General features: G+C 40.7%; 1 protein-coding gene across 6 annotated transcripts in view; it reads right to left on the reverse strand.

Moving 5' to 3' along the window:
- Positions 1-648: 648 nt before the first annotated feature.
- ZNF438 (zinc finger protein 438) overlaps positions 649-16,815 on the reverse strand; it is a 187,563-nt gene continuing 171,396 nt past the window's right edge. For 5 of the 6 annotated variants that reach the window (XM_058532720.1, XM_058532718.1, XM_058532719.1 and 2 more), the window contains 3 exons: positions 15,623-15,703; positions 4,198-6,028; positions 650-2,861 (listed from right to left, as the gene is read on the reverse strand). In XM_058532720.1, the coding sequence (XP_058388703.1) occupies positions 2,246-2,861; positions 4,198-6,028; positions 15,623-15,703 (2,528 nt within the window). In that variant the 3' untranslated portion in view covers positions 650-2,245. Of the gene's footprint in view, positions 2,862-4,197; positions 6,029-15,622; positions 15,715-16,815 lie in introns of all 6 variants that reach the window. The other variant, XM_058532723.1, reaches the window with a different exon arrangement.

Here is a 16,815-nt window from a genome sequence, read left to right on the forward strand (position 1 = left end):
GTATGTAGGTTGGGACTGTTCCAACATGTCTACACCCAAAGGAGGCTTATCAACTAAGACCCACTGGCTTATCAATTTGAGCTATTTTCAAGGTTACTTGAGCCTTATACTCCCTCTTTTCTTCCTCCCTCCCCAATTAGAGTCCCTCTTCTGACCATTCTCACTGAAGAAGTGCTACTATTAAGAGCCAGGAACTCCTTATCTTAGGTGACATTGGGGCTGTTCAGTTGTGAGGCATGGGAGTGTTTCTAGAAGCTGAGAACTGTAACAAATATTTGATTCCCCACAACACATACACACAGGCATCCCGTGAGGTCTCTCTGCACTGCAAGTTTTCTTCTCTCTTAAAAAGTTTTCTTAAAGATGAGTGCCCATCCCCCGCCCCCATAGATCAGTGCCCTGATGAGCCTGATGAGAAGGAGATCCAGCCAGGGCACTTAGTCATGAGCCAATCACATCTTCTCCCTACCTTTGCTCTCTGTCCCATTCCTCACGCTCTACTTTCCAGAGACTATGTCCTCACTGCAAGATGTGGTTAAACACTGGCCTCAGGCAGGTGTCTCCACGGCCTTGGGGACTTCACATTTTCCTTTACGTGCTGAGTGGAAGCATTCTATCTCAACGCCGTTGTTTCCATACATTCCCCAGACCACTCCTCTCCCCTTTCCCACCTGGCCACTATTTCAGAAATACTGCTTAGCATCTGAGGACTGAGTGGTCTATGAATTATTTTATAGTTTGAATTAAAGTAGTATTCTTGGTGTCATTTTTTAATGTCCTCAAGACCAATCTTCCCCAAACTGGGTACTGCACTGAATGGTAAAGCTGTTTTATTACTAACCCAATTCTAAAAATACCAAACAGTGGAGGTCTGATGTTGTCTCTTTGAAACAGGATAAAATGTGATCAGTTGATAAACCACGGCAAAGTCTTTCAGAAATTTCTATCCTTACCCTCTTATTCTCAAATTTATAAAACAATTTGTAAAAAGCCAAGGATTCAGTCTTCCCTTTTTGTACTATTTGAGCCAGATCGTGCCTATGAACACTTGCTTCTAAAACTAGACACTAAAAAAGATGACTTAAGACCCACTAGCTTATCAATTACAATTTAGTTCTTCCTCTGTTTAGGTTAACTTCGTTTAGCACAGTAAAATGTTATGATGAGACCTGGTCCTAGCTTCAGGCAAACAGAGCTGGCCACATACACAGTGCTTTCATCCAAAGGCTGAAACTTTAGTAGGATGACTGTGTAACTCCCCTGTTCTAAGAAAACGATTTTGCAGCCAGGATGGCCAGAAACGTCAAATAGCAACTTTTCTGCTTCGAGGTAATTTCCCAGGAATTTGAGAGGCAATCATTTACTTTTGACTTTCAAAGAGAACCTGGGCTTGAAAGGCACAGTTGCATCTAAAATTGATCAGCTATCAACAACCCACTGAAGTTCCTTGGGAGGGAGGGAAAGTAGTTGAGACACCTAGACATCTGGACTGAACTATCTAGTGCACTTTCCAGGTTGTAAATTTTCTGGCCCAAAAGACTATTTGAAAATAACTTTTTACCAAAGAAGTAGATATTTTTATTAGCTGAAGTACTAAAGAATTTTTGATTACTGTGATATGAAACACTACAGCTATAAGACTTACTAACATCTAGTCTTCAAGGCAATGTGCATTTATGAAAATAAAATTTTAAAAAACGTTAAGTCCTGAAAACATAGATTTTAAATTATGGTGGAATAGAACCTTATTACATATACTGCTCTAAAGCATATTCAAATAAAGCAGAGAATTTGATAAATATCAATATACTATGGTTGAGACTGAAATGGTTTTGTCACCTGGAAATTTATCACATTTGTCGATCTACTTAAACAGAAAACATTTGAACAAAAAGGACACACACACACTCAAACACACGTTTTTACTGAAAACTATTTGAGGAACAGCCTAGAATCCTTTATATTTCAATCTCCCAAATTTTGATCTTTTTACATATTTATTCTGAAATAAAGTCTAAGACATTAACAGTACACAGAATTTTAAAATAAACTGCATATGGTTAGAAAAATATCAAGAGCATAGATATATTTCATAAGAAAATAAAACTATGTACAAACATCACTTCTGCTCATTAGTGCTGATCTTGACTTGTTTGAATTTTATAATTAAGCACCACCATAAATCACAAAGCTTCGAGAGAAAGGTGATCTCAAAACTCTTTAACCTCCCTCTTGCCCCAATGTTTCATTTTCCAGTTTCAGTGGAAAGTTCCCTCACTCCCTGGTTAGAAAGTGCATTTAAAATCGTCCAGAGTTTGGGAGGGTCCTCACAATTGTGCTGTTGTTCCCAGTGGAGGAGGAGTTCCTCTTTCCTTCCCAGAGTCTGTGCACAAAGGATGCAGTGAAGGCCCGACTGGGACCGAAGGAGAACGGGGTGGGGGCCGGGACACTCAGGGCCCTGGGCCTCTTCCCTCGGCTCCCTCGGTCCCGGCTGGCCGCCTTCATTTTTCCTGAGTATTTCCACGTCACTCTGGTGATGAAGGTCGAGCTGCTTTTTCAGTTTAGGCAGTGCCTGTAATTGCTCGTCAGAGGGACAGTGCGCGGCCAGTTCTCTTCTGGCAGGACGCTGTCTCCAGTGAGGGGCAGCATGCTTAACCAGTTCTTCCTGGGCTCCTTTACTTCCTAGTGAGACCTCCTCTTGTAGCCTGCCCTGAATTTCCTCTCCGTGAACATAAAGCAAATGAAACTTGATTTCAGCAAAAGACTGAGCAGTGATCTGACAGCGGCCACATTTGATTTGTAACTTGACTTCGTCTGCCTGGTTTAGAAGGAGGTCTTCTTCCAGGTTTGACTTGTTTTCCCTGAAAAAGGGGAAAAGAGCCTACATAAGATATCGTAGAAAACACAATTGGAACTTTTCCTTTCAGCTCTTAGGCTTCAGGGATCTAAAACACACCCAGTGATGGGAAGTTCAGAGGATGGGGTCAACAGAGAGGGCATGGGACGCAAAGGCCACGGGGAACACCAACTTGCACTCCTGCTTAGGGCCACACATTTCTCAAGCTAGCATGGTCCATTTAGTAAAAGAGTGTTTCCCTTTATGCATCTCCCCAGAGAAGCTAACTATTCTTTGGTTGCCACAGGAACAGGTGTAATCACCATGCGAGTCGGGGTGCGAGTGAAGCACTGCAGGAACACACTGGGTTGGGTTGAAGGTAACTGCCCCACACCATCCACTGCTGCCCTCCCTAACCTTGAGCACCGGACGCAGTCTAGACATTTTACCTAAAAATCAAAATGCACTACAGGAAAACAATTAGGAAGTGAGATTTCTTTAGAAAAACAGAGAAACTCCAGAAAAGCCAGGAAGAAATAGGACAGGCACCCCTTATTTATAATGAACATGACAGAGTGAGCCAAAATTGAATAGAAAGTATTTAGAACAATTAGGACAATTAAGAACGACAAGGGACAGAGAATGCAAAGTGTTGGAAAATGTTTAATTTTCATGATGCTGATGAGAGTCCATTTCAGTGAAACTCCCTCTGTCACCTGGTGGAAAGGACAGAGTGAGGGCATTTCCCTGGGTTACTTATTGCTCTAGGACCTGCCCGCCAGGCTTTCCGAGTACTTCGCTTGTTTCTTTATGTGCTAGGTAGCAGTGCCTGCATAAGGGAATGACACAGGAAAAAGTGAATCTGGCCTTATGGGAAAAAGAAGGCAAATGCAGAGGGTCAGGTCTGGGCACCTTAGGGCATGGTCAACGCAGCAGACCCACGCTGAGTCCCCACCATGGGTCACACCATGTTCTGGGGCAAATGATGCTGATTAGACAGAAATTCTGTGGACATGATTTTGGGGAAAATTACTTGTAAAGAGTACTGGAAACTATATACAATATTTACAATTTCATATTTCAGACGCAAAAATAATCTGTCACCCAATTGTCCCCAGCATACCTCACACTGGCATTTGTGCCCTGGCTTGCAGGGGTTAGAGTAATTAAAAATTATGACTGATCAGAAACCAGAGAAATGAGATCATTCTTCACAGAACTAGTGGGAAGAGGGAGCTAGCTTATGAAATCTTAATCTGAGGGATGTTTTTACAAACTCATCTTTTTGAATATGAAATCTTACTCTTTTCCCCAAATCTAAACAGACTTCTTTGCCAGGCTGCCATTCCATTAGCACTCACCTCTCCACTGAGCCCTCCAGCCCTCGCACATTCACATCTCTGTTCTTTGGCACGTCCCCTGGCTGCGGTTCACTGGAGGAGGGCTCGGTGCTGATGACAACTCTATGCACTTCTTTTAGATGGCCAAAATAGACTCTGACGTGACCAAACACTTTTGCACAAAATTCACAGCACACGAGTTTCTTCAGCCGGTTCTCACTGTGATGGAGTTTCATATGTGTGCTCAGGCTGCCAGAACGTACGTACGCCTTGCGACAAATCCGACAACTGTAAGGCCGTCTGTTGGTGTGTGTATTCATGTGGTCTCGAAGGTGCTGTTTGAACTGGAAGTGGTGGTTACAGACGTGGCACCTGTGCCAAGGCTTCTTAATGCCAGAGAATCCACTGCGGAACACAGAGCCGGCCTTAGGGGAAGGGCTGTCATCCTGCTTACAGCCGAGATATTTAGGAGTGAGTGAATTATTTAACAAAACGTCCTGTCCTGTTCTGCTGAGCGTTTGGGATTCCAACGTAGCTGCAGGAGAAGCCAGGGGAGCCAGAGCAGGCATGACAATGACAGGTTTAGGCATAATGCTACGGTATTTTTTCATAGTCCCAGGTTTTTGATCTCTGGATTCTTGGGGATCGTTTTTTACTCTTTCTTTACCATCTTTACACTTATTAATGATACCCTTCCTCCTTTTTCCCTGAAGTGCCAAAATTTCATCTGGTACCTTTCGTTTTCTTCCTCTTCTCTTTGCTACCCCACTGTTGAGTTTTGTTCTGTGGTTGAGATCGAGTTTGGTGGCCAGAAAAAAGGCACTTTCACAAGGACTCTGCTTCAACACCTGTGGAACAACTATCTTGTTGGCCATTTTGGGGGCTGCATTCAAGCCTTCTGCAATGGAAGCTGTCTTATCACAGTCTGCCCTGAGCCCAGGGAAAGAAAAATCTGCGATGCTCACATCTGATTCACTTTTGTAAACCTCCGTTGTCTTCATTCTTGAGTAGGGTAAGATTGGCAGTTTCCCTTTGGGGACTGAAGAGATCAACTGAACTGCATTGCCAAAAATGGCTGGTGATAAATTGGTCATGGCTTTTGCAAGATCAACTTGTTCTTTCAGTTTTTCACTGGCAACAGCAGAAGGTTTACTGGATGTTTTCTTGTTGGCAAAATTTGCTTTCCCCGAAACCTTCGTGAGGCCCTGCTTGGCTGAGGGCTCCTCTCGTGTGGACAATGTTGGGGTAGCAGGAGGGTTCGGATCTCCATGGTCGTTGGTCCCTGGAAGTTGAGAGTCCCCGTGGCCACCTCCGTTGGTCAGCGCAGCCGTGCTGACGATGGCTGGGGCGTGGTCTAGTGCTGGCACTGGCTTGGACTGACTGTGCTCGTGCGGGGGTTCAGGACGGTCAGGTGGGGAAGGGGGCGCTTGGGTTTGGGCAGGAGGTTTGTTACAGCCACTCTCAGAGGAGCTCAGAATGGGATTTTTTCTTGATCCTTTGTTATTTCTTGGGGGTTGGTATCGAGGAATAGGCAGTTTAAGGTTTTCAGGAAGGGGCAGTCTGGGTTTCTGGATTGGCTGAGCTGATGCAACATGCGGCAAAGCAACAAGAGAAAACGTCCCCTCCTGGCCAGAAACCTGCATTAGAGCATAATTCTGGGTGGGCATCCCCAGGGGCTTAGAGCTGATGGAAGGTCCTGGATTCACCTGATCAGAGAGTGACGGCGAATGGCATGACAGCACTCTGGATGTTACAACTTTGGGCACAATTTTTGGTGCGATGGTCCTAAACTGACTCTTATTCTGCAAACCTTTCCCACTCTGAATTGTTCCGGAAGGGATGTTTGATTCACCTGCAATGACAACATAATATAAAAAGTCACTATAGTGTAACTGTCCTGTTGTTGAGAGTGCAGATAAGCATCTTATCATTTACTCTGCCTAGAAGGCATTCCTGGACCCACTCCTACTCTTCTGGGCAAACGCCCCTGCTCGTCAAGACCCAGCCTGAAGGTCAACTCCCATCCACCTTCCTAGAGAGAGATTATTACATAACATTTACTATTTTTCATAATAATTTATCTATTTATGTATCTCTACGACTACACACAGAGCTTCTTGAGAGCTGGGACTCTGTCCTTCTCCTTGTATTCCGCAAGTTCATCCTCTCCATTTACCTAATTCCGGTTCATCTTGACAGGCCAGGGCCACCCTACTTCTTTCCTGATCTCCTGTGCTGCAAAGTCTCTCCTCTGGTCACCCCCTCTGGTATGTTCTGCTGTGTATTTTATTTATTTTGTGTACATGTCTTGTTTTCCCTATTAAACTTAAGCTTTGAGAGAGTGAAGCCTATATTTAATTGCTCTTGATATTTTCCACTGTATCTTCAGTGTGGAACAAATGTTTCTTGTATCAAACTCCTTTTTCACTCCATTTCAGGTTATACCATCTGACCCACTGGCAGTGCAGTGAGTTTTGCACAGTGCATGAATTCCAGACTGAATGCTAGCTGGGTGCTTTTCCCATGTGACTTGTGAATTTCTCCTCCCACCTTTCAAACTGTTTATGTGCACTTTTGCAATTAAGTCACCAGTATTAAAAAAGCTGAGGTGACACCATAAAAAAATGTTGAAGAAAAACAAAAAGATACAAAGTGATAAGTAAAGATACAGAGACAACAAATAAAAAAATACATGAATCACACAAAAAGCCGCTTCTAAGACATTAACAGGCACAATTTAAACTGAGAGAATAACACTTCTTACTCCCCAGATTCATTAGGCTGAACGCAGAGCAGTTACAACGACTCTAAGAGAACAATTAAGGACACATTTCAGTGCACTGCTTCTAAGGACTGAATCATCTATTTTATTCCCTGAGGCCTCCAGGTCATAAGGCCTGGCTGAAGAAAAGCTTCCCATTTCTAAGTACCTCATATTAGTCAAACTTCACTTCCACTCCTGTTTACTAGGTACCTGCACTATTCTAGGGATTGGCTATTGCAGGCCCACAATCCCTTTTCTGAAACCCTGAGGCCAGACGTGTTTTAGAATTTACACTTTCAAGTTTTAGAAAAGTGATAATAAGCTGCATACACCAAATGTTACATAACACCCAGCAGACTCTGCAGAGCACCCATTACTAAACCTATTACTACTTCTGTAGCAAAGTATATGGGTATCCACAACAAGTGGGACAAATGAAGACTTTTAAACCGTCTTACTTCAGTTTAGATTTTGCCTCTGAATGAGTTTTGGTACCCAACTTGTGATAAAATTTTCTGTTTTCAGAGCTTTTTAAATTTTGGAGTTGTAGGTAGGGGACTGAAGAACTATTTGTTTAGGGGATGGATATCAAGGATACAAAGATGAACAGACACAATTTCTACCTCAGGTAGCAGACAAGCTGGTGAAACTAACAACTAAAAAATTTTTTTAAATCAACCTTGATTTTCATGTCTACAATTAGTGAACTAACAATTTTAGCAGAAAGTTGATTCTTTCAGCAGAAATGATACTCTGCAAATATACAAATAAGTAGCATAGTAGGAATAAGGTTGAAATGTATAGTGACCAACTTATTTTAGAAAGTAATCATTGTCTGGTGAAGAAAAAGTATGTTAAAGACATATTTCACATGGCAGCTTGCATTAGAGGAAGAAGAAAAAAGACTAGTGCTCTGGTCTGGGAAAATCAGATAAGGATAATTATGTAATCTATGTTCCTTTTCAGCTTTGCTACCATGAAGTTCAAGGGTAAACTGATTGGTCAATCACCTCGCAATAGTCACCTAAATGGATCTGCTACATTTGCTTCTTCCTACACAATTTAATTGTTAGTTCTATTTTTCACAGTCTTTAAATTTAAATGTCTTTCATTTTAAGCCTCATCTTCTCATGTTTTTGGAACAATACTGAAGTAAGTTGTGAATAAATATATTAAATCAGGATTGAGAGAGTTTGCAGAAAGCTTAAAATTATGGGTAGCTTTCGGTTACCTAGAAACACGGCTTATTAAATAATTACATTAACAACAGTAATGGTCTTGGCATCTACGCAATAGATTGGGTGTGAGGAAGGAAGAGAAGAGAAAACATTGGGTCATTTATATCTAGTTCACACTCCTAATTGATTGAGACAAAATATTTATAGCAAGAAGAGCTGGAAGAAAGGCTATTTTGTCCTTAATCAGTCATATATCCTCTTGAAATAATATGTGACAATAACACATCACAGCACAAGACATATCACCTCACTCGTCTGCTCAGACCTGTCCAACGGCTCTTCATCTCAGAGCCAAAGCCAAAGTCCCTGCAACAGCCTAAAAGGCCTCACGCATCCAGCCCCCACCGGCTCCCCTCCAGCCGTGGCGGCCTCTCTGCTGTTCCTTAACTGCGCCACACATCCACTCCTCAGAGTCTGCACTTGCTGCTCTCCCTGCCCGACACTCCTGCTCTAGATGAATCCCCAGTACTTGTTGAAGCGTTTTCTTCACGTTTTGCTCAAATGGCCTCTTCTCAATGAGCTCTTCTCTGACTGCCTTATTTAAAACTGTACTGCCATTCTGAACTCCCTACCCCTCTTTCCTGTTTTAATTTTCTCTAGCACACTTGCTCCATCTACAGATTATACTGTGGTTTGCCGTCTTCCCTCACTGGAGTGAATTCCTTGAGGGTAGGGAGTTTCTCTGTTTCGTCAGAGCCTAGAACAGTGTTGGGCATGTGGTAGGAATTTAATAATTATTTGCTGAATTTGTAAGTGGTAATAAAGTGATCAATGGCTGAAATAAAGACTTTACAGATAGAGCTTAGAAAATTTTCTAAAAAATGAAAAGAAGAACCCAACAATTTAAAAGCAAACTTGAACATTTCAAAATTTTGAAAATTAAAAAGAAATAGTAGATATATCTCTGGAACATTATTATTTTTTTTTTGCAATTTATTTTGCCCACTGCCAGAATAAGGCAATGGGTTGGCATATGATAAAACCCTTCAAGATAAAGGGGATAGGTGAGGCCAACCGACTGAGCATCTGAGGAAATAATGAGAGAGAACAGTAAATCATGCTGCTGAGGTACAAACTAAAATAGTCCACGAGGCAAGCAAGCTCTGAAGAAGAAATTACTTTAAAGAAAACAGACTTACAGAGAGGAAGAAAGAGGGGGATTAGAGTGAAGAGAAGAGGAACAACTAGAAATGGAAAAACTGAACCTCTGAGGCAGCGAATGGTCACGTCAACATGAAGAAGAGCAGCTGAAGCGACAACCAGTGGTCAAGGTCACCTCACAGTCTCCAAAGACTTCAGTTGGGAAGGGGCTTCCTATTTTTTTATGACCAAGTATCAGAAGCAGTTAAGGTTTCCAGAAATGAAATTAGATATACTTTATAGAGCCACTCCAAAAGGGAGTGGGCTAATTATGATGCATTTAAAGGTAACGTGCTTCAATTGATCTTCAAAAGTTTCTACATTATAGTGGAAATAAAATCACACAGGAAGAGCAATGACGTTCAAAGGAAAAGGAGGCCGACTGTGGTCCAGGAGCAAAGGAATCTCTTTGGGTAACTAGCTGTCCCAGCAAGGGAGAACACTGATCAGTGAGCAGCCTGGGGAAACGACAGAGGCCTAGATGACAGGTGTGGAGCCTGCCAAACAGACTCCGGTTCTCAAGTTTCCTGCAATTTAAAGAAGTGGATACTGGGGTAGAAAAGTTTATCAGTTGGCTTCATGATCAATAATCACAAGCTAATCACAAGAAATCTGCAGGGTGAAAAGGCCTTGGAGGGTAAATGTAACTTACTCAGGCTTGCTTGGATCTACTGGGAAGTACATACAAGGGTCATGGCCTCTGTGAAGGTGGTATTGAGTCCCATTTCCCACAATGATTAAGGATTATGAAAATTAATAAAAGGAAACCTCATTTAAATGGAGTTGGGAGGCCAGAAAGGGGAGCTCTAATGCAGTACCATTCGAGGTCCATTACAGGAAAGATAGTCAATTACAGACCCCAACAAAAAGAAGTCGTCAACAGGAAGAAATGTGCATCATCAATTACGGACCCCAACAGGAAGAAATGTGCATTACATCCCAAACAGAAATGACTACCCCAGCAACTCAGCCAATGAGAAACCATCACCACCCTGAACTCTTGCTTTTCTCCAATGGACTTTCATTCAAAACAACCCCTCCCAATTTCCTCCCTTTTCCCTATGAAATAACGTTCCTCTCCTTCGATTGCGGGACTTGCCTATGGCTTTTGCTATAGCATGCAGGTCCCAAACTGCAATTCTTTGATTTTCCCCAAATAAACTCATTTTGCAGTTAAAATAATTGGCCACTTTGGGTTTATTTTTAACAAGATGAAGTGATAGGGAATGATGCTGATGTGTTAGAAGAAATGCAAGGCAAGAGAAAGAAGGCAAGGCCACAAAAATAGAAGAAAAAAATACCAATAGGAATTATTTAAATGTCCAGCAACAGGGTACTAATAAAATAATCATCTAACCATCACGTAATATTATGCAGCAGTAGATAAGAAGAATGAGTTAGACCGATATGGAACACTCTCCAAGATGCGACATTTATAGCATGCTATCACTTGGATTTAAAAAAAATAGTGAGATAGACACACAAATATATTCCTGTATATGTACAGAATATCTCTTAAAGGAAACAAAAGAAACTAGTATTAGTGGTGGTCTTTGGGGTAGGCACACTGGGGGGCACTAAAAAGTCAGGATGGGCAAAGTGCTCACTTTCCACTGAATACTCTCTGTGCCTGGCACACAGGAGGTGCTTATAAATATTTGTTGAATGAATAAAAGGAAAATGAAAGTTTCCTTTTTGAATCTGCTTTTAAAAGAAGTTTCTTTTGAGATATCTGTGATGGGTAAGTGTGTGTCTATGCATAAATGACTGTGTCTCGATTATACACAGAGAAGGTCTCACGTTTTCTTTGCCTACTTAATGACAAGAATTGCTAATGATAAGGGAAGTACTCTAATAATCTGACAGGTAGTGAGTAACTACCCCCAAAATGAAGCACCGAGAAGCATTAGAGCTCATTGCTTCCCAAGGACAACTGGAGTCCTGAGAATTACTCCTCCAAACACGTGGCTCTTTAAGGATAAAACAAGGCAATTTGCAATAAAGTTCACTTATGCCAGAATAACTACAGGTTTTTTTCTTTTTAAAGTAGTTTGAACAATAGGAGCCTTAGAGAAGCTGAAAATGCCATTAAGTTTTGAAAACACTAAGATGGTATGATTGTAGGAAGTCGTTCTTGGCAGTGTAGCTACGACAGCGGTTGACCCCACTACACATTTACACGGCCTTTCACAGATGGTGTGATCTAAAAGCCCTCACCTGTCACCTACTAAATTACAGATCTAATAGAACTGTGCACTAAATAGTAAGTAGAAATTTCCACTGACATACATAATTTGTGGAAATCCTGCGAAATTACCCATAACACAGTTAAAGGGACTCACAGGACTCTTCAGGCACTAAACATGGACTTTTATTAACTGAAAACATAAAAGCCTCACTCAGTAAAATTAATTTTGCACAATTATACAACGTGAATACTTAGGATTTTAAATGTGGGCTGTTTTTAATATGTTAAGCATATTAAAAATAACTATTTTGAAAAGTGACATTTACAGTTGGTGAGAAATTGATCTAACTGTGGATTAAAGGGAAACTAGGAGGTATGGAGTACTTATTACGGTCTAGAATCTGTGCCAGGTCTTTTAGTTGAACTCTCACGCAAACTCTGCAAATAAATATTATTGTTCCCCTTTCACAGATTAAGAAAAATGAGGCTTGAGGAAGTGAAGTAATGTGCCCAAGTCCACCAACCCAGATCTGTCCCATTCCAATTTGAAGAAATAACCTTTCTCTCTTTCATTCTCCCCTCAAAAGGGGGAAAATTATAATACAAAGTTGCCCTAATGAACTCCAAAATATGACATTATCTCTGAATTTTAAGGAGAAAAAAAGAAAACCTGAAACAGAAATGGCTTGTCATATCCCAAAACTTCGATTACCATTAAATGATACTTTCTTTCTGAAAGCCCGCTTATTAGAGAGAATTCATGAAAAATTAATAGTCATTTGAAGGTGAACGCAGATTTTCAAAGTTGAATTTGCCACTTACTATCCATAGGATTCTGACAAATCCAATAAGGTTGCCAGATATTTGTTTAGAGAAAGTGCAATGTGCTATCTTCTCAATCACCAGCAAAAAATTTGACCTGATGGATATCAGTTGCACGTTAGAGGCAGCAGAGGGACGACTCTGAGGGCTAAATAGTACTAAGTGCCTGCACCTAAGCCAACTTGATCAAACTGTTTCACAACACAGCCAGCACAGACAATATCAAGAGACAAGTACATGAGGCAGGCAATTCTCTAGATGGATGCAAACAACTCACTTCCTGATTCCCAAGGGTAGAACCAAGGCCTACTTCGTTGCTTCTGAACAAAGCTGTTTCTGCTCGTCCCTTTGTTGGCTTGGGCACAGTTGCATTATTCCATCTGCTGGGACCCACAGGCCTACTGCTAAGCATGGAGTAGAGAGCAGGTAGGGAAAGAGAGAGACTGTCCCTGCTCTTGAAACAGGCTCCCTGGATCCAGGCTCAGAACAAAAGTGCTGCCAAGTCTTAGCCACAAAAGAGCCAAAATTTTTAGCTGTTATTTAGGTTTTAATTTTATTAAACTGAAAAACCCTAGTTTCAATTTTATTTGTTGGCATCCTTGTTCTCTCTCCCACTTGGCTTTCAAATAATAAATTCCAGTTTGGGTTCAAACTGTTTCCCAAGATGGTCTCTGGTTAAAACAAATATAGTAAAACCCTGGAGAAGTCTGAGATAAAAGAAATGCCTCATAACACAAGGGAGCTCAACTTAATTTTGTTGAAAAACCTATAAACACATTTAGCCACTGCCTACCCTCTCCCCAGGGCACCGTCCAGGCTCTGCAGCAGCAGAATCAACAGGAATTTATTGAGCATTGAGTGTACAGGCTGCACTGTAAAATGTGCTGGCAATAGATACAAGTGTGCTTTTGTTTCTAAGGACTCAGTAAGCCAAATATCATTTCTATTCCCCATATATGTAACACTAAGACCTCCTTAAGTCATTATTATATCTAGGACCCAAATTTCAGGAAATCGGACACTATGCAAAGGAAATAAACACATTCCCAATTGGATATCGTGTATCCTGAGTCTAGTTTTGTCCATTCTCCTTGGCACACTTGTCCTGCTCTGCTGAACTACGCTCTTAGCTAACTCCCTCCCCTGCCCTCCTATAACAACACCAGTGATATCCAGGCACCTTCCATACAGCATAGGCCTGTGACAGCTGTCTTGCCAAAGGGTGAATTCATCTCCCAGTTTAGCAAGAAAGGGAATTCTTGCTTTCTGAGCACCAGAGCTTCTTTATTTCCTAGCACCTATCAATAATGTTTCTTAAACATTATTCCAAGGATAAGGAATATTTTATATCAGGTACTATGCAAAATATTTTACATACATTATCTCATCTAATCCCCACAATAACCTGAGTTAGGAATTACTGTTATGTACATTTTACAGATAAAGATTTTGAAGCTGGTAAGTAACAGAGCAGGAACTCAAACCTTGATCCATTTGACTCCAACGGCTCTTCCCACCTCTACATGCTGACTGTAAGCTATTCCGCATGGTTATGGCCACTATCATAGTCTCTAGTGGAAAGAGCATGGGTTTTGGGGTTCAGACAGAGGTGGTTTCAACTCCTGGTTCTGTCTTGTGGCTTGGGAAAGACACTCTTTGAGCCTAAATGTTCTCATTCATGAAATGGGCATAACAGTATCTGGCTACAAAGGTCACTGTCAGGATTCAATGAAAAATGTACCCATGAAGGTGCCAGGGTGGTGCCTACCACAAGTTAGATGCTCAGCAGACATTAGTTTTCCACTTTCATTTGGCAAAAGTATGAGGTTCTTGACATTTGGTGAGGAAAAAACCCACCAAAATCTTGAATGCTAATCATATGGATAGTACTGAATCCTTAAACTGGTGTTTCTTTTTTGAGAGGTAAATGAATGTAAGAGGGAAGAAGTGGCTATTACTTGTGAATAAGGGTCCCGATAAAGCTGTAAAGCATTTTCCTTTCGTGCCTCTCTCCTGCCATCCACTTTGGCAGTTCAACCTTTCCTATAGCTGATCCATCCTATCAGGCTCTCTTATTCCCCTGCCCCAATTTTTCCATCTCAGTTGACAAAGTGCTAATCAGATGAACAATTCTAGTGTATAGGAGTTAACATGCATTTTAAAGAGCTGTATTTTATGGGGACACTTTTCCCTGCTTTTGTTTATATTGAGTATTGATGCTAATTGTTGTTCTCAAACCTAGCAGGGAAGAAAGCACATCCCCTAGTAGACTGTTCAGGGGGTAGGGGTAAGCCCAGGTCTCAGTGGCCCTGTAGGAATGGGGCCTGGAGTGGGACTAGGGACGCCAGTTATCTCTCCGGAGGACGGTGAGAGCAATGGCCATGTGATTTCTCAATTCAGGAGGGAAAATGTGTGAACTCTCACAGAGGGTAGGGGCAGGACAACCCAAATTTTGAAAGCACTTTCTTCTAGATTTCAGTATTTTGTGGAGAAAATCAGTAAAATAGTTCAAGATAGCTTGAGTATAGAAAGAAAAGTTTGGCACTGAAAGAGAAACTATAGCCCATAAAACTGAACAAATTAGATATGTAAATATAAAGTGAGAGGGAACAAGCATTCTTTATGGAAGAATTTAAAAGCCAATTACCTAAAATATTAATGGCAATAAAAGAAAGAAAACAACACAATGTGGTTTGTTAAATCCAAGTAACTAACTATTCTTTTTGAGCCATATAATGTCGCAAATGAAAATAAAATTTAAAAATCTTTATCATTTAAAATACATTTTAATAATCTTATTTCAATGAATTTCCCCTTCATTTTAATTAATCCTCCTTTTATCAGTCCTTATTTCTGGGAGGAATTCTATTTAATTTCAAGTGCTTCCAATGAAAAACAGTTGAAAACGACATGAAATATTTTTATTGCTAATACATTTAGAAAGATGAAGTTATCCTTTTGTAAAGAAAAAACTGTAACATGCACAAGATTTTATTCATTATTATAAAACAGTCAATTTTGTATCTTTACCCAAATCTAAGAATGACTGAGTAGCACAAAAATTTAACTAAGAGCTAATGATCTACAGGGGGCACAAAGCAAGACAAATGGAAAGTTCTGAAATGCTTTATTAACTTTATCCTCCCATTATTCATTTTGTAGTTAACGTTACTAGAATTGTTAATATTCAGGTGAGTCACATAGTTGAAATTTAGAAGAGCTTGTTAACTGAACTTCATCAGGGTAAAAGCAGTGAATCACTTCATTTGACGTCCTATTGCCCATAACAAATACCTGTGCACACTGTCTTTCCAGGAGAGTCTGACATTTTCTGTTTCAGCTGCTTCTCAGGACTGGTGAGCACGGAAACATCTCCTGCAAGAGAGCTGTAGTAAGCTGCACAAATGTCTCAGAGCAAGAAATCTTCTACCAACAAATTAAAAACGGGCTCCTCCTTTTTTAATCTTATATTTCAATATCAGAACAGTTAAGTATCTGGGATGACTAACAAGATGACAGTTGGTGAAGAAAACCTTTTCCTTAGTGGCATAAACAGATAAGGTTTCAGCATCAGAATGTGCAGTCAGTTGGAACAATTAAACTAGGACACACACACAAGGTTGGAAGGTTCTTGCCTTTGGTCAAAACAGCATGATTATGAAACTCAAGTGGTAAAGACCACAACGTTTCAAAACAGCATAGTTAGGAGCAAGGGACTAGAATCACAAAGATATTCTTATTTTTATACTATAATTTCAAAAGTAGATTTACTTTATTTATATAGAACAGGCATTTTTGAGTGTGTAAAGTACAATTTAAAAAATGAAATAATTGTTCCACTGCTTTATAGTATAGTTTTACAGATGCTTTATCTTCACTTCTGATTTATCTTCAACTCACAGTGATTTATAACATTTTTTGCTGCAAGTTTTTCTGTACCTCAGCTTTTATGTCAAATAGTTCATGATTTGTAAGTACAAATGCACAGGACCACATATTCCTTTGTTATGTCAATAATTATTCTCTGAAACTCCTGCTTGGTAAATCTTGACTGTTACTTATCTCTTTAATCAAGGCACACCTTACCCTAACATAGAGAGACCACCTACAATACTGACACTTGGAAGAAAATAAACAAAAAGAAAATGAAGCGCCAGGCACTGACTGGGACTGAGGTAATCAGATTTGCGGTAGTTACCTTCGCGAGGCTGACCAGATTCGGCTGTATGTGAGTTAACTGGCACACACAGAATCTGAGGGACAGCCAGTGTAATGGATGCTGACCTGACTACCACAAAGAGTGAAGTCATCAGAGTTTGAAAGCTGTGGACCACTCTGGATTCCTTTTCTTTTGAATTCTGCCTGGCTTCTCCTCCATTAATACTTTTATCGTACTTTGGATGACAACTTCAAAACCTGGTTGAAGGAAGCATTTACTCTCATCTACACGTTAGGAGTATGTAAGATTAACTCCCCATTTTCGCTGA

The sequence above is a fragment of the Diceros bicornis genome, chromosome 36 (genome assembly GCF_020826845.1).
Source record: "Diceros bicornis minor isolate mBicDic1 chromosome 36, mDicBic1.mat.cur, whole genome shotgun sequence".
NCBI classification, from domain to species: Eukaryota; Metazoa; Chordata; class Mammalia; order Perissodactyla; family Rhinocerotidae; genus Diceros; species Diceros bicornis.